Genomic DNA, 17,862 nt, shown 5'->3' with positions numbered 1-17,862 from the left:
GCAACAATGTGCACAAGGTTATTCAAGAAAATGTTAGTGGCAAAGCACTCACAGATGGCAGATTAAAAGAAATGTGCAACTAAGTAGGATAGTTTAAAAAAGAAAAAAATATATTTGTGCAATAAAAAGACAATACAAGAAGTGAAAAACTGCCAATAACTTCAGGGATGTAAACATTATGGGGATCTGCGATAGCTCTTCTTTGCGCAGTCTCGCTGTAGGAGTTCTCTAGTTCTGGTCTTCCTTATGAGCTGATCTAACAGCTTCCTCTAAGCTGTAGATAGGATGCTGCTCCACCACACAACATCATAGGAAATGGCTGATGCCACCACAGAGTCAAAGGTCTTCAGGTGCGCTCCAGAGGATATCAGGCTCTTTTGCGGTAGAATCTGTTCTGACCCTTCCTGTAAAAAACATCAGTGTTTTGACTCCAGTCCATTTTATTGCTCAGACGATCACACAGGTACTTAAGATTCCACAATCTCAATTTCAGTTCCATAAAGAATTGTTCATCCTGCTATTTTCTTCCTATTTTAGAAAAACGAAATCTGCTCCTCAGACTGTTTAAAAACAGAGATAGGTGTTGGCAAAGAGTTGCAATTAGAACATCTCTCAAGCGATCAGTAATATCGTTGCTGTCATTGAATCCTAGTGGTGGCTGACTAATCCAGTGACTGAATGTGCATCTTTATTTGCAAGGATTATTACTGGTTATAATTAAGTCTACATGAGCTTAGAGTGACAGACAACAACAGAACTATAAAGGTTTAAGGGTATATGGCCTGAAGAGTTCTTTTATGCTAAATCCTGACAATAAATGGAACTAATTCAAGCAGACTTCTATTGCGCTGGAAGATCTCATGCAGAAACCAGCTTAATCTCTTGATTATTCTTCATAGTGCACAGGCTTTTCAATAATTCTCTCAACTTTATTATTATTACTTTTTGTACCCCACTCCCTTTTAATTTGTCTTTGAGGTCAGCGTCTGCTCTGAAATCACTGAGCTGTAACTAAGCCGTATAAACTTTCTGCCAGACCTTTTCCAGTTAAAGGGCTGCAGTATATGGTGTTGCTTCTGGCTCTGGATGATCTGCTCATATTTAATAAGTCAAATCTACTTTTTCTTTTTAGAAAATATCTTAAATTGTATCTTACGGATCAGTTCACAGTCTGAGCATTGTAACATGCATATGCAGCTTTTTAACAAATTTTGCCTATTAAACCTAACCTGCATTATGCTAGTATTATTTTGGGTTCTTTGGTGCTGTAATTTAGTTATTTATTACTATTATTATACATTTTTTGTTATGCATCTTGAAGTTAATGATGCATACAATATGTTTATGCTATACATTATTGCACCCTGCTATATGTAAACACCTTTGTTCTGTATATATATAAAAAAATATATATCTGTAAAAATATCAATCAGAGCATTTGTGGAAGGAGCCATCAAGGCACCATTCAAACATGAGACAGCAGGAGCACCTTGTCCACAAAGAGTCCACCACAATACCTGTTGCTTGATTGCAGTGATTGCCTCAAGGGTGATCAACGCAATATTAAGCTATGGGTACTACTGCCTTTGTCCAGTCCTATTTCTTTAGGTTTTTTTTTTTCGTTTTTTTTTTTTTTTTATGAATCTGTTGAACCACAACTCAGTAGCAATGTCTGCTTTTCATTTGCTAATTTTCAGTAAAATGTTAATTAATGTTACTTTTGTTTTCAACTTATTTCAGTTATCATTGCGAGCTTTTTGGTCATTAACAGAGAGGAACTAACATATTTGTCCATGTATGTATTAAGTAAGAATGTTTCTAAAGCCGAAATGAAATCAATCCTCTTGCAGTGTCAAGAGGGTGAGCTGTTTTTCATTATTATTTATCAACATACCAATGATTATTATAAAAATTAAATTTCAAATCATGGTCTAAAGAAACAATGTCATGTAGGATTGCTTTCGTCTTCTAAGTTAATCCTAATACGTATAATTGTGAGCACAAAATGTAAAACATGCATTATGTATCTGGCTATTCACAAATGTGATGTGTGTGTCCCAGCTTTGCCCTTCTGGAACAAGAGGGTATTTTGTCATCAGGCTCAGGTCAAATCACCCATGAAGCTCGTAGTTCCTCTGGGATCAACAGACACAAACTAATCTTGGGTCTGAATTATACATGGCCCAGTTGCTTATATTGACTGGGATGAAGAAGAGTATGTAAGAAAATGTTGAAAACTACAAGATCATTGTCAAATTTACCTTCCGTTATCTAACCAGAAATCTAACTTTAGAGTTGTTTTTGGAAAATTGTCATCTTCCTAAAAAAATAGTTTTTTGCCAGAAGATGATTAGGCAAGAGTCACTTTTGGCAAAAAAAAATTACTTAGGCCATTATTTTAGGATGGTGATGAAATGTAGAGGAATGTATTACACAACAGCTTGCCATCAAATTGTTAAGAGGTTCAGTAATTTTCATTTTCTTTTATCATTTATCATTATGAAGTGCAATATAAGCCAGGTTTCAGGGCTGTGGGTGTAAGCACAGACTGTAGCTTACTGATCCTTGTCTAGTTCAAGTTCATGTATATTTTTGAAATGGGACAATAAGTATTGATGACAATTTACATATAAATACAGAAGGCTATCTCCAAGTGGCTAATTTGCATCTCTAATCTCATTGGAAGGTTGATGTTAAAACATATTATAAAAGCAACAATGAAACCACAAAACAACACTACTAAATAAGAAAATGCATAAAATTAGGCTACCATAAAATTTATACATATTTACATATTAATAATGTTGAAATTTTAGGCTTAACAAGAGCTAATTTTTAAGATGTTTTCTAAATGAAATAGAAATTGAAAAGTTTCTGTTGTTACTTGGAATCGTATTCCAAGTATGAGATGCATGATATAGGACAAAGTAGTTTCACTCACAGCAGTTTTCCTAAGAAACTCTAGGACCTGCCCTTGTTCACTCACTGAAAATCTTTTGAATACATTATTGTAATAGAAGTGGAGCATAGCCATACAATATTTTACAAAAAATACAGAATTGTCATATTTTACCAATCTCTTATAATTTTTTCACAACATGAAGATGCAAAGTTAGGGCCCTCTTTTTATCAAATACTATCAGGTTTCCATCCTAAATTTCATTGCCGTTTAACATATAGAAACAGCATTGTATTATTGTTGGTACCCCAACAATCTGATTAAAATAAATGTAACGAATATATAATTTACTTTTCTAAATTGGTCAGTTGAGCCCGTGATGAGATTCGTAAGGTCTTATGGTTATTAAGAATTTGTTTCCCTGGGGTACAAATAAGATGTGACACAGGCCAAATTAAGTCTCTAACCACACTCGCTATACAAGGACCAAATAAAGTGAATATAGAACTAATTCCTTTTAAAACTTGTTGCACATCTTTACAAGGGGGGCAAACTTAAGTGTCTGTTTTGTGAGGCTCTTAGACTGTCTTCCTCAACTACAACAACCACAGGTCAATAGTTAACGTAAACAGCTACGCGTCACGACGTTTGACAAAAACATTTACGACAGTGTCATGGCGACGCACGGGGTCAGTTTTGAGTGTTCCAGCAACATCGAAGACAGGAAAGAAAAGAAGCGTCAGGCACGACAAGAGGCTATAGATAAGGTAAAATGTGTGAGCGCAGAGAAAAACAATATTGGTTAAAGTAAAGTTATATCACGCATACATGTACTGTCTAAACCATACCGGTATTGTTCGAATAAACGCTAACCAGCTAGCACGGCTAATAACTACGACGACACCATAACGTTAATATGTGGGGTCTGTTTTATGAAATTTTCCGTTGCCCTGTAAAGCTAACAGATTTTGTGTGACCTAACCATTTCTGGATCTGTAGATAACTCCAGACTAAAGGAAGGAACTTACTAGCTAAACACTGAATGAGGCAGATAGCAGAGCTGTTGCTATATTTTAGCGTTTGTTTTATGCCTCAGCCACATTCATCCATCGTTCCCAGTTTGATGCTGAGGCCAGTGTCAGTGCTGTAATCACATATGTACACAGCTTCACCACTGAAGGCTATCTGTGTGCAGTGCAGCTTTGTTTACACTCCTCTCAAACCAGTAGCTGCTTCCTGTAGAGGGACATTACAGGGTTGTGAACGCCTTAATCTGTTCAGCTCAGGTGTCTGATCTGACACAGGGATCGAAATATGTCAGCTAAGGCTAAAGTGTGATTGGCTCAAAATGAGTTAAGACTTTATTGACGTTAACTGTTTGATTTCTAAACAATAAGCTTGGAACTTTGAAGCTTAAGTTTTCATCTGGATGGGCTGCAGATGAAAATTAGCCTCTGTAGCTAACTCTGGCTTATAATGTGATGTGTATTTTCCCGTTTGAAATAAATAAGCAACAATAACAACTCACGAATCACAATATAATGTCATTTAGTCGTAGTGTGTGCCACTTGCCCCATTTTTCTGACTAATATTTTCTTCAAGGTTTTATCTGCTAATGGTGATTTTGACTAATTCCAATTTTTTCCCATTATAACATGAAAAGAAAAATGCACTACAGGTTCTCTGATACAGGTAGTTTTAAATCTGCCTTAATATGAATTAATTATAATATATTCCTGATTTATGCACCAAAGCAGCAACCTTTATCTGATATTCCTAAATGTAAAAAAGGATGGCTGATGGCTGATGTTTACTATGAAATGTATTTATTATGAATTCGGTGGAAGTTCTTGGTTTAAAAAAAAAAACAACAAGATTTGATCTAGAAGAAAATGGACTGATTATGATTTCTTGCCATCTTAATGGTGTATCTCTATTTAATAGTGATTCTTTTATCCAGTTTTTCTTTGTGCAATCTGGTCTATCGGACTTCCACAAAGAACATATAACTGAATTCTTGGTTGCAACTACTGTTTAGGGATGAATGTTAGATGCTGATATAAATACCTAGTGTAGGCTATAATCTCCCCTCTCGTCCTCCAATTTAATTCAGGCAAAGCAGCGGTATGAGAGAGAAGAGAGAAGAAAGGAGCTGAAGAGGCAGAGAGGGGAGGACACATGGATTCTTCCTGAAGTGGACCAGAGGCTGCAGCAGATGGAGGAAGTAAGGATAACCACTTGGTCAATTGTTAGATTAGTTTGTTTTACCAGATATGTAAATTGCAAAAATGATTTGTGCTTGTATTTTGTTCCAATAAATAATCAACCAGTGAAGACCTGCTGTTTTCATCTTTTGCAATGATGTCCAGTGCTGAGAGAATGAGTTAAAGAGTTGGAAGTGTTTACCCTGAATCCAATCTGACTGGGTCTGGTAGGATCTCTGGGTAGAAAATAAAAGCAAGAAAATATGAAGCTACACTACAAACCATCTCCAGGTTTTTTTGCCCACACCTTCATTTGTCAGAAATTGTTGTTGTGAAGCCAGTGTTATTAATGTGTCCTGCTCTGTGATATTGCACTGCACAATATATGAAAAAATACATCTTTATTGCATTATTGGTGTGCAGTTTTAGTATGAAAAGATTTGCTTGTTGGCTGTTATATTTGCTATTGTGTCTGACAGCTCTATAAATGTAAATGACAAAAAAGGGGAACTAAAGCAAAATGTGAACATCCAACAGGAGGGTTCTGTTAAGAGCAAAAAGAAGAAAGAGAAAAAATCCAAGAAAAAGAAGGAGAAGAAAAAAAAAGTCAAGAAGGAGAAGAAAGCTGAAGAAGGAAATGGCTCCAGTGAAAGTTCCCAGGTAATTGTTTTTTGCTCCTGCATGAAACATATGACCAAAATTTGCTCCTGAAAGAGAGATGGGAATTCAGCTTTTCTGGACTAAAGTTATGCCGTAGTTGAAATATTTTAGGCTCTTGTGATTAATAAGTGTGGCAATGTATTTTATTCAGATTTAAAACCTATGTTTTTAGCTGTTCTAAAGCAGTTCTTTATGTGATTTCTTTTTAACATTTGGTTGGAATTTTGGCTTGCTGTTAATTCATATTGTACCCCCCGGCCCCCATCATTTCAGGACTCAGAGGAGGAATGGGTTGAGGCTCAGACTCAGCCTGCGAAAGCATGGAAGGTTCCAGCTCTGCCCAAGGCTTCAGAGGGCGGCCTGAGCCTAGCAGAGAATATCCAGGTATGTTTACTACAAACTCCATAGCAGCTTACACACTGTCATGGAGTCATTACCAGGTCGCTGGTGATTTCTGCATTTTATTACCTTTTCAGTTTATATTTCTTTCTCTTTCTGCTGATCGTAGTAATTCATTCAGCTTCTTTTTCTCTGATTGTGTCTCCATCTCAAAGAGAGACGAGTGGATGACTTTTGATTTCCTGGCTATGAAAACGACATCCACTGCGGAGAGAAAAGCAGAGAAAGACCGACAGAAGGAAGAAGAGAGAGCCAAGGCTCAGGCCATTGAACAGGTGCATTTTTCTTCTACTGATGGGTTGGCTTCATTTTCTGCTTGTAAAAAGTTAAGATGAACCAAAAGTATTTGGGACTGAGGAGTGTTGATTTGTGTTTGTTAAAGAGAATTAAGGAAAACACCATATTGTCATTTGTGTTGTTCATGCTGCTGTTTTTGCTTCCTTTCGAATAGATTATTTTACATAAGCATGTTCCAGTTCTTGTAAATGTTGTATTTACGTAGTATTGGTTGTTCCAGGCTGGTTTGCACAAATTGGAGCTAAACCCATACTGGAAAGATGGAGGGACTGGTTTGCCTCCAGAGGCCGTTGCTCATTCTGCAGCAAAGAAAGGTAGCAGAGTATGCTCATTTTGTTTTAGTGTTCTTTTACACTCATTATTCTCAAAAATTATACGTAAGAAAAAAATACGGTTTTATTTTTGCTTCTGGTCTTTGTTCTGGTTCACAGGGCATTGCACAAAAACGATGAGACACATTTATTTAATCCCCTGTAATCACCTCTTGTTTTCTTTTCCATCCCTCTTTTCAGTTTTCCAGTAACCCTGCTGTTTTAGAATCATCTTCTCAGTTTTGAACTTGTTTAATCTTTATTCAAAAATGAAGTTTTCACTTTTCGAAATACTTGTACATTTTCAAATCAGATTTGTCCATAAAAATGTCATGTTGTGCATTTTATATATTCTCCTCGCTTTTTCATTCTCAAGATATATTTATCCTAATTTTATAAAATTCACAAAAAGAGTTTATTTAGAATCTCTTGTCTTTTATTTATTGCGTGTGAATTTTAGTTTTATATGAAATATATTTTTTATATTTTTAACACACTGTCACAATGTTTACTATGTTGTATTTTCATAAATCAGATAAAACCAGACAACTATAACATTGCTTCTTTAAGATATAAAGATAAAATGTTTAGCTATATACCTTTTCCCACAGCCCAATCCCAGGGAGTTCTAAATTTTGCCTGATTTTAGTTGGTTTTTACTTGAAATGTTTGTCAGCACACGTGAGCCAGAGCAGCCAATATTTTCCTTACTTCACTCTTTACCATAACGCAGAAAACACTTCTGTTCTCTCCCCATATTTATAAATACACAAATATGGGTATGCGACCTAAATTTCTGAAACTACAGAATATGAGGTCATTCAATTTTCAGGATTATTTTGGATTGCTCCATACATAATCTCCTTTAATCCATTTTAAGGTGCTACATTGGTGGAATAGCTGATACATCCTCTCCTGAAGTGGCATCTAATTAACCTCCTTTGGATCTATTTTACATGAAATCAAGTGGCCTTAGTGTGGTATGGTGGGAAATGGAAAAAAAATAATATCACACGAATAATAGCAGGTATGAAAACGGTTTTATTTGCGTTCTTGTGAATATTCATGTTTCTGCTCTGTTTATTCCAGCAGGCCCTGTAGTGAATGATGGCGGCCTGAGCTGGCTGAGGAAGAGCTACCAGAGGATGAAGGAGCAAGCAGAGCGGGAGCAGCGTAGCCTCAGCGATATTGTAGCTCAGAGATACGGGGTGAGGATCGACTTCTGCACACTCTCGCACATTCACAGGCGCAAATTAGTCGGCACTTTGGAAAGTATAAAGTTTTAAAGCGAACTAAAAATCAGCCTACCAGGAGCAAATCTGCATTCAATCTGCAGATGGTTTTATAGCTGAGGTGAAAGATTTGAACATTGTATGAAGAGCTTTTTGATGTCCTCCAAAAATATTTAAAGTCTTTATTGTGTTTCTTCTTTATCAGTCAATGGAGGAATTTCAGAAGAGACTCGCCGGCGCTGAGAAAGCTGTTCATGGTGAGAGTAGAGGCAACAGAGAGCGTTCAGCGAGAGAAGGATGGAGGAGAGGAGAGGAGGATGACAGGGAGAGGTGGAGAGCAAGAGAGGATGATAGGCAAGATCGAGATCGGTGGAGAAAAAGTGAAAGAGACCTGTCACCCCGGGAAAAAGCGAGTTACAGGAGGGGAGATTCGAAGGAGAGGGATCGAGGAAGAGAGGATGACAGAGGCCGAGACGGAGAGAGGGAAAGAGGGAGTCGACGAGACAGAGGCAGAGATGACGAAAAAGACAAAAATGGGGACAGAGAGCGAGAAAGGGATAGGCATAGAGATAAAGAAAAAGACTTCGGCACACGAGCATCTTCATCATCATCTGGAGAGAGTTGGAATCAGCGCTCTTCCTCTCTTGGTTCACTAAAAGGTCGTTTCCTCAAGCCATCAGAGGATGATGATAGTGTTGAAGGTGAGGTTGTTTTTTTTCAGGTGTCTGATAGAATCCTGTAAAAATTGATTCATTTAAGTTGAATAAAGTTATTGCATCTGAAATGTTTTAACAAGATGCAACAGGGATGCTATAAATAAAGAGGAAAACTTTTTATTCCAGTTTAATCATACCATGTGTCTTTGTCTGTGAGATCAACCTCTTTTATACTTTTCTGCAGCTTATCAGCGTCCTCCTCCAACTCGTCCATCCGTCGGCTTTCTGAAACCGAGCGCTGATGATGAAGACTCTCCCCAGAAGCAGAGTAGTATCCAAGCCTGGAAAGAACGCGGCACATCTGGCCAGGAATCCGACAGGACTGAAACTCCTCAAGAAAACAAAACCCAGCCAGAAGGGACCGGAGACACTCTTCATGTTGCTTCCTCAGCAAGGTCTGAGGTTTTCTGCTTGTTGAACTGAAATCTTTACTAATTTGTTTTTGCAAAATAACTAAAGCTCAGCCAGATTGGATGGAGAGCAATTTAATATTGATTTCTAAGTCCTGCCACAGATATTTAAGTGGATTTTGGTCAGGACTGCAGCTGGGTCATTCTAACACTTCAATAGGCAACACTTAGTTGGCATCATTCATACATATAATCCAATGTGCTCTAGAGGAAATCGAAGGAAATATAGTAAAAATAACAAAAACTTTTAAACTTTGCTTCAAAAGAGAGCTCAATATTTAACACTTAGAAGTTTTCCATAATTTAATATTTAATCTCAGGCTTCACTCTCTCATCAGTGATAAAGAGAACAGCTCCTTAGTGAGATTCTTGGATCGAAAGCTGCAGAAAACAATTCTTCCCTCCTGATTTAAAGGAGGAAAATGAATCTCCTTTGAACTCATCTATTGCCTCCATGGCCAGATGTTTATGTCCTGTTCAAAGTTGAACTCCCAGACACAAGACTTATGCAGCTCTAATAAGTTTTCTTTCATCCATCTGTCTTCCCATTAACTCTGAACATCTTCCATATTCCTGCTGAAGAAATGCATCCCCACACCATGGTGCTGCCACCACCATGTTTCAGCATGGGGATAGTGTTTTAGGTGGCATTTTGCATGGGTCTAACAAAGTCAGTTTAGCTCTGATCTGACCGAAGTGAGTTCTTCCACAAATTTACTGTCTCTCTTTCAAGAACAGCTTTTTTGACTCTTTTCCTTAAAGGCCAGATTCATGGCATGAGCTGAGATCGTAATCACACACCTATTTATTCTTATGTACCAATTTAGTGACTTTTCATGGTAAACTCATCTATTTCATTGAGTTCTTTTGCAAAAGTAAATGGTCATTGACTCCCCAAACGCAAAAATGCTCTGCTGCTCACAGATTTCAGCTTTCTTAGATGATCGCAGTGCTGGCTTACAGACCTTTTAAAGGTAACAATAAGAATGAAAATAACATTTCAAAGCAAAAAACACACAACCTAAAAATAAAAAGTAATGATTCAGGTTTTCATGGTGTTCTGGTCTTACATGTGGGCCAGATGTCGGAGTGTCACTGCTTTGTAAAACCTTCTACGTTTCGCCTCATTAGACTAAGTTGTTTTGGTAAACGGGCAGTCAGAACCCCCTGCAGCATGAAATGAGCCTATATGGTGGGAGCAGACGGAAATGATCCTGTGAGGGGTGTAATAGCGTAGAACGACGCTTCCCAGGCAAGGCTCTTATTATCGCTGGAGGGGCCCGACAACTCAAATGGATCAGATCAGATATACAGTGGGAGAAGAAGCAAACAACTAAACTGTTAAATTAAAAAGTTCACAAAAACAATTTTGAGAATGGAAGACTATTGGGCGGGGGAGGGGGGGGGGGGATGTTTCTGAGTCAGCAAGGCAGATGTGTAATCCAATGTTATTTTTTATCTCTTTGTGCCCTTTGACCTCCTTTTCAATCGGTTTCCATAGGACTGAGAATGATAGTGAGGAGGAGGCAGAAGAAGAGATTCCACTGCTGTCAGAGGAAGAGATGAACAAACTGGGGTCAAAGCTGATAAAGGCAGAGATCATGGGAAATACGGTGAGTTTTAAAATGTTTTATTGATGTTGGTCACTGCAACACTAGAAGAGCTTTAATGGAGAACAAGCTGTGCCACAGTTGTTTCAAGTGTTCATAATCTCTCTATTTTATCTGTATTCTCAATTTGTTTTCTCTCCTAGTTAAAAAGAATCAGACAAAGTTTTTTTGGATAAGATTGCGAGCATAAACAAGGGATTTCACTTTGATTTTCAAAGTGCAGACATAAAGCATAAATATATAAGCTACAAATAAATAAAATAAAGAACAGTATGTAAAGATATCTATTTTTTAGAAATAAAAAATGGGAAAATGTGCAAATGTGACAGTGTAAATACACCTATTTTGTTTAAGAGACGACTGCTGGCTGTTCATCACAGAGACAGTCTGGGGAAAGAAATTGTCTCTATAGCAGCTGGTTTAAGCAAATTGTTCTCTGTAGCGGGTAAAGGTCTAAACAGATTGTGTCCAGGATGTGTGTGGTCTGCAGAGATGTTTGCTGACCTTTTCCTGACCTTAGATCTGTACAAGTCCTGGAAGGTTAGCTGTTTTTTTTTTTAGAGTGCACCAAAGTATATGAAAAACTTTTTATCCTTGTAGGCAAAAACCTGGTCTGAGAATGCTCTATGGGGAATTCTTACTGTTCTGTTGAGAAATTTTGGATCCTACATCCACTGATGGTAGTCGCCTCTTTTAGTCTGATAATTAGAGATGCACTGATTGCAGTTCTCTGGCTGATCGCTGATTACCGATCTTTAAAAAACCTGGCATTCTTATTTTTTTCTCTGAAATGTTGCTAAATAAAGCAAGAAAATCACTGATTGGCCACATTGGGGTGACTGTGGTTAGCAGAGAATGGGCAGACATTACCTAGTGGGTGGATGTATCAGTCATATCTCTCTCGCTTAACAGCAGAAGAGTACAGTGGTTGAGTTTTAGACCTTTACTGAGGTAGATAAGATTAGTGGAATAGGAAGTATTGACCAATCACTTATCTCCGAAATTAAGGAAACTGGAGACGATTTGTCAGCTGGCTGATTTATTGGTGCACATCTAATTGCCCCTCTTTATTTCTAGCATCACTGTTGCTTCTTGTTAAACAAACGGTTCAAGGAGCACAACAGTGGTCTTCAGGTGACCCTGTTCAGTCAGCCTTCACATTGAGGGAGGACCAACCGTACCATGTCCAGGATTCCCATGACCGTTTGAAGACATGTGTGCTTGGTATGACATGCCATATTCCAAACTATTATCACTGAGCCAGCTTGTCACGTGTTGGCTTCAAGGACTGGGTTGAGCAGCAAGTATCATAAAGTTATTTTCTACACCTTATCAGAGTTTCATTCTCTTCACCTGCAGCCTTCCTCAACACTCTGTTTTGGACAGAGTAGCAAATAGAAGAACGGCAGTCTAAATAAAGCTTCCCTTGGTCTCCCAGCAATCAGCCTATATGTATAATTTGGAGATGTGTGCAGATGGGATCTGTTATGTTTGGGGATTGCAGCAGATCTTTGTGCTATGTCTGCCTCAGAGGCCCAAACTTTGCGCCTTTAGGATTTATTTTTCTCTTTTCCTTGAGTTTGTGGATTGTTTGTTACAGTTGCCTGTTAGACCCAATGCGCGAGCCGGAATGTAATTGTTGCAATGCCAAAAGCTTCAAGGATATTTTATGGATGCTCAAACAGTTGGGATTCTGATACGACCCGTCACATGTGTTGTTCTGTGTTGCTTTTGATGTCACAATGTGGTTCTAGTCCAATATGAAGAGGGCTGGACTGGACTGATGCCACCGCAGCCCTATAGTAGTTCACTCCATGATACAGTGACTTGCTCACTATTTGGTATGCGGTCACATTGTTATGTTTGATTTGTGTGTTTTCAGGCTATGGTTGAGAAGCTGAAGTCACAGCTGGAAGCAGCTCAAAAAGCAAAGGAGATTAATGCTGTCAGAAAGAAGGAACATGAAGCAGCTAAGTCGAAGCAGGTTGGTAAATCTCCCTTAGCGACTCCTTTTACTCACTTCGGCTGCAGTGTTTATGGGTCTGCTGTGAATTAGAAAACATGATAAGCAAAACTTTCCACCGATAGAGACAATGACTGAATGCGCGAAAAGGGTAAAATAAAAGACAGGACATATTTCTTTTAAACGTGTTCTATTCTTTCTTATTATTTCTGAATGCAAGCTGTTCCTGAGAGCTTTTGCTTCTTGTGCTGATAACGATACTCTGTTTCCAGCAGAGTGCAGTTATCAGCTAACACTCACGTATGTGCAGACACTTCGAAAAACCGACTCCTATCCAACCACGTAGACAGGCACACAGGCAACAAATAAGCTTTCTCATCACTCACAGATTTATCTTTTACTACCGCTAAAAGTCTGAATGCGAATCTGAAAGCCTTAAACCTATATTTGTTTTAAACCTCAGATCCAAAGAGAGCTACAAACTGCCACATCAATCACATTCAGCATGCTGTTAAGATATGAGCCTGACACACAGGTTTTGCTTCAAACATAACTAAACTCTCCACTCTAATGTCTGTCTGCTTCTAAAAGGGAGTCCGTTTGAAGTGAGTTTGGTCTCTTGTTTTTCTGTCTGGGTTGAAACTGCTTTTATTGAGCACTTCAGTGAACCCCTAATGATCAGCAAATGCCCTTTATTTTTCACCAGGGCCTTCCTAATGTTGAGTGTCCTCATTTTAATGTGTTTTTTAAAGGAAAAATTGAGAAGCAGTAGCATGACATCTTTTTAGACAGACATCACTTAGACCGTTTCCGACACAATTATTGAGACGTCATATTTAAAAATAAAATAAAATACTCTCATTACTGTAGAATATTCCCAACCCAGAAAACAATAAAGATTATGAAATAAATTTATAGTTTCATATGAAATAAATTTAGCTAGGTTTTGTAAATCCTACTTTAAGAATTATAGTTTTAAAGAGTTTCTGTAGCTTGTGGATTAATACCCAAACTGTTTTGCCAATGTCGTGTGCTTTAAAGGGCTGTTGTTAACAAAATTTATGTAAACTTCTGACTTTGAAAAGTAAACAGAAAATAGTTTCTTAATTGACTTAAATTAATTTTTAATTTCTTGCATTTTTCTGGAATTTAGCAAATAAAAATAATGTTGGCAATCCTAACTGGCCTAAAAATGTTAATTGTCATTTAATGTCACAGAGGGAGGACAAAAAAAAATTATTTCTTCAAATTTCTGGGTTTGACTGTAAACTTTCCCAAACCCACTGTCACAGTGATAGCTAAACATAAATAAAATCGTAAGATATATGTTTTTTAGAAAGTTTAAAGCAACTGGAACTGTCACAAAAAAGGCTGGATGAAGCCTTTTAGGGTCACTGGTTTCTATAACAACCATTAGACAATGGGTGATTCTCAATATTCAAGTACGCAAATATCTTCTTGTGTACTTGGCTGCAGTTGAAGGTCCATTCTTACCGAGCACAAGGACACAGGTCTGTAGTTCGGCAATTGGAGCGGAGCGTACTTGATGATGTCGCCGCTCAGCTAAGATCTGTGACAAAGTTTCAATAAATGGTCCAGTTTTACTCTCGCATGGGATTATTTTCACATTTACAATAGAAAGTCAAATAAAATAAGTAGTTAATTTGATCGACATCGAATATACATAATTAGGAAGAAATGTTAATACAGAGTAGAAAACCTTTAAAATGATGGACTATAGTTTGCATTATTGATTTATAAAAGCTTTACTAAGTAAATAATGATGGTTTACCACTCTGTTAATTTTCCCAAATTGTTACCAGTAAAGCATGGTTATCTACTAAAAAATGAAAAGGAATATAAGACTATTTTCTTAGAAATTGTTTGTGTCTTAACAAATAATATTAGATGATGAGCAGCTTTAAAATTATGCAATTGATTGAAGAATTGTAACAGCACTTGTGACACCATCAGTGATGTTTCACAAGTACAAGGAAGGGCTCACATTGAGAACCAGGCAGAATCTACAGTGAGTTATTTGGGAGTTGACAGGAAACATCAATTTCTTTACTGCTATCATGAACATAAGCATTTGATTGTTGCTGCTATTGAGGCTTTTACTGGAACTTTATGCTTTGCTCAGATTAGTCCAAGAGTTTCAGAAGCGTTCCAATGTTTAGGTTGAAAGAGAGGGTGAATATTAAACCACATAGCCACTACAAAGAACTTTGGATGATCTGTGATGCTGTGTTTGTCTTCCAAAATCTCTGGGACCCTTACAAGACTAAATGTTATCATAGGCACTTTAAACCACCACAGCAATAAAAATAGAGATCTAGTGCCCTCTGATAGAAAACAGAAATTGGATCTCCTAAAAACCTTTGATAATGTTCTAAAAGATCCGGCCAAATCAACACAAGCCATTCACATGACACAACCTGTACCTTTTCCCTCCCAGCCTACTAAAACCCCTTTTTAAAAACCTGTGCATGTCTGTGTGGGAGAGATCCCTCTCCGTGTTCTCCAGCTATGTGAAATGTTACAGGGAAGGACTCAGTTCTGTTCAGTTGCCACAGTTGGTAGAAGGGTGATAAAAATTTCAGTGTGAGATCTTTGCTAATAAAATCTAAATTTGTTTCTAAAGCTTCTTGGGCATGTCTTCACTAGGGGTGCCAATAAGTGTGGTGGGCTCTTTAAAAGAGCAGAGAAAATGGAGCACTTTGCCAGGAGACTCGAGAAATGTTTCTAAACACAGAAAAATCATAATAATGTTATTAGACCTTTATATTTAAAGTAAGAATCTCATTTACAGCTGGAGGTCAATAATCTTTCTCTCCCAGTCAAAAGGTCTAATGTAAAGACCTTTTCACTTGACATGTCATAATTCTTTGGCTTTGGTTTCCCTATTAGCTGAGAAGTATTTGTTCAGTCCAGCCTGGAGGTCCATTGATTTGTGTTCATTTTAAAACTTAACATTTGTGACTTATTTTGGAGGCCTTTTGGCTCATCTTCAGTGCTCAATGTCTAACTCTTTTTTTCTGCTCTTTTATATTTATTGTTTTTCCTGAATACTTTTATCCTTTAAAGGTCTGACTGAAGTACAGAAAATTTTTTTTTGTGCCTTTTTTTTTATGACACTACAGCTTTATTTTTATGAGACAACCTCCCATACTTTGCTACTCTCACCTCTCTTTTACGCATCTATCCGTTTGCTCCATGCACTTTTTACCCGACCAACTGCTGTTACATAAGCCCGTTTTTCTTCTGATTTGCAGCTTCCATCAAAGGGAAGAATGTTTGAGAGACAGAGAAAGGCTGTAAATGTGTTTCTTTTACAAATCAAGCATAAATCATTTCACGCTTTTGAACCAGATTTCTTTAAAACTTAAAATCATTTATTTTTGTTTCAGACTTATATTCATAGTGAAGCTTAAATTAGATCAGAATGTGAACATCTTAACTAAGGAGGGTAAGTTAGGCTCACGTTCTTTTACAAGTCACATTTTTTCCGACTTAAATAAACAGAAAACATTTATAGAAGATTAATTCCAGTTATTTTGTAACAATTTTAGACTACTTTGACCCTGGTTGAATGTGTTTGAAAAGTTTAGAAATGTGTGTTTTTCTGGGTATGCATGTTCTTAAAGTCATTCAAACTTCACACATCCTGAAATTCTGGCAGATATCCATTGCCATCTCTCACCCTTCTCTCATTGGGCAAAGTCTGACAAGTTGACAAAAAAGCATGTATTTTCAAATTTTACTTAACCATTTTCCAAATCTGGAAAAGTTCAGAAAGAACAAACACTGAGACTGAAAAATGTTTGATTTTCCCTTTTTCTTGTCTTTAACATTATTGGCTAGCACTTTATAAATATTTAGCAGTAATCAACATTTACGTAATTATTTATCTTTAATTTGCCACATCACACCTTTACATCTCGTTGCTTGTACTTGTGACAGTGCAATGACAACTAGAAAATTTCGGAAGAAATTTAGCCGGGGCCTGCCAAGGCGCGCCCGTCGGGCATGGGCCCGGCGTCGTCGCGCCACAAATCGGCGTCGACGCCAAAGGACGCCGCGACGTGATCAGTGGCACGCGGAGAACCGCAAGAACGTTAAGCGAGGCGGACGTGCACCGTTCGGTACGATTTAAAATGTTGTCAAGGCTTTTATTTTGGAAGTTTTGTTAACCTTCATTTCAAAGGGCCAAACTAATCCCATGCGTAATAGTCCTTGGGTTAAAATAGTTATATAATGCTCAAAACACAAGTAGCTGATGTAAAAATATTCAAGGCTTTTATTTTGAAATTTTCAGTATGCTTCATTTCAAAGGGCCAAACTAATACCACGTGTAACAGTGCTTTGGATGAAAAAGTCAAATAAAGCCAAAAAGAGCAATTACGTCATGTAAAATTATTCAAGGCTTTTATTTTGAAATTTTCAGAATGCTTCATTTCAAAGGGCCAAACTAATACCACGTGTAACAGTGCTTTGGATGAAAAAGTCAAATAAAGCCAAAAAGAGCAATTACCTGATGTAAAAATATTCAAGGCTTTTATTTTGAAATTATTATTATGCTCCATTTTAAAGTTCCAAACTAATCCCATGTGTAACAGTGCTTTGGATGAAAAAGTCATATAAAGCCAAAAACAGCAATTACCTGATGTAAAAATATTCAAGGCTTTTATTTTGAAATTTTCAGTATGCTTCATTTCAAAGTTCCAAAGTAATCCCATGTGTAACAGTGCTTTGGATGAAAACGTCAAATAAAGCCAAAAACAGCAATTACCTGATGTAAAAATATTCAAGGCTTTTATTTTGAAATTATTATTATGCTCCATTTTAAAGTTCCGAACTAATCCCATGTGTAACATTGCTTTGGATGAAAAAGTCATATACGGCCAAAAAGAGCAATTACTTCATGTAAAATATTCAAGGCTTTTATTTTGAAATTTTCAGTATGCTTCATTTTAAAGTTCTGAACTAATACCACGTGTAAGAGTGCTTTGGATGAAAAAGTCAAATAAAGCCAAAAAGAGCAATTACGTCATGTAAAAATATTCAAGGCTTTTATTTTGAAACTTTTGTTAAGCTTCATTTCAAAGGGCCAAACTAATACCACGTGTAACAGTGCTTTGGATGAAAAAGTCAAATAAAG

General features: G+C 37.2%; 1 protein-coding gene across 1 annotated transcript in view; it reads left to right on the top strand.

Annotated features, from left to right (window-relative positions):
• The first annotated feature begins 3,568 nt into the window (after positions 1-3,568).
• The window catches only part of cwf19l2 (CWF19 like 2, cell cycle control (S. pombe)), a 57,968-nt gene continuing 43,674 nt past the window's right edge, over positions 3,569-17,862 (top strand). The window contains exons 1-11 of the mRNA XM_023351443.1: positions 3,569-3,666; positions 5,013-5,123; positions 5,641-5,763; positions 6,037-6,147; positions 6,318-6,437; positions 6,680-6,773; positions 7,860-7,978; positions 8,208-8,703; positions 8,903-9,113; positions 10,630-10,741; positions 12,621-12,722. Coding sequence (XP_023207211.1) covers positions 3,574-3,666; positions 5,013-5,123; positions 5,641-5,763; positions 6,037-6,147; positions 6,318-6,437; positions 6,680-6,773; positions 7,860-7,978; positions 8,208-8,703; positions 8,903-9,113; positions 10,630-10,741; positions 12,621-12,722 — 1,692 coding nt within the window. The 5' untranslated portion in view covers positions 3,569-3,573. The remainder of the gene's footprint in view (positions 3,667-5,012; positions 5,124-5,640; positions 5,764-6,036; positions 6,148-6,317; positions 6,438-6,679; positions 6,774-7,859; positions 7,979-8,207; positions 8,704-8,902; positions 9,114-10,629; positions 10,742-12,620; positions 12,723-17,862) is intronic.

This window comes from Xiphophorus maculatus, chromosome 18 (genome assembly GCF_002775205.1).
Source record: "Xiphophorus maculatus strain JP 163 A chromosome 18, X_maculatus-5.0-male, whole genome shotgun sequence".
NCBI classification, from domain to species: domain Eukaryota; kingdom Metazoa; phylum Chordata; class Actinopteri; order Cyprinodontiformes; family Poeciliidae; genus Xiphophorus; species Xiphophorus maculatus.
This window is presented reverse-complemented; position numbering and strand designations above follow the sequence as displayed.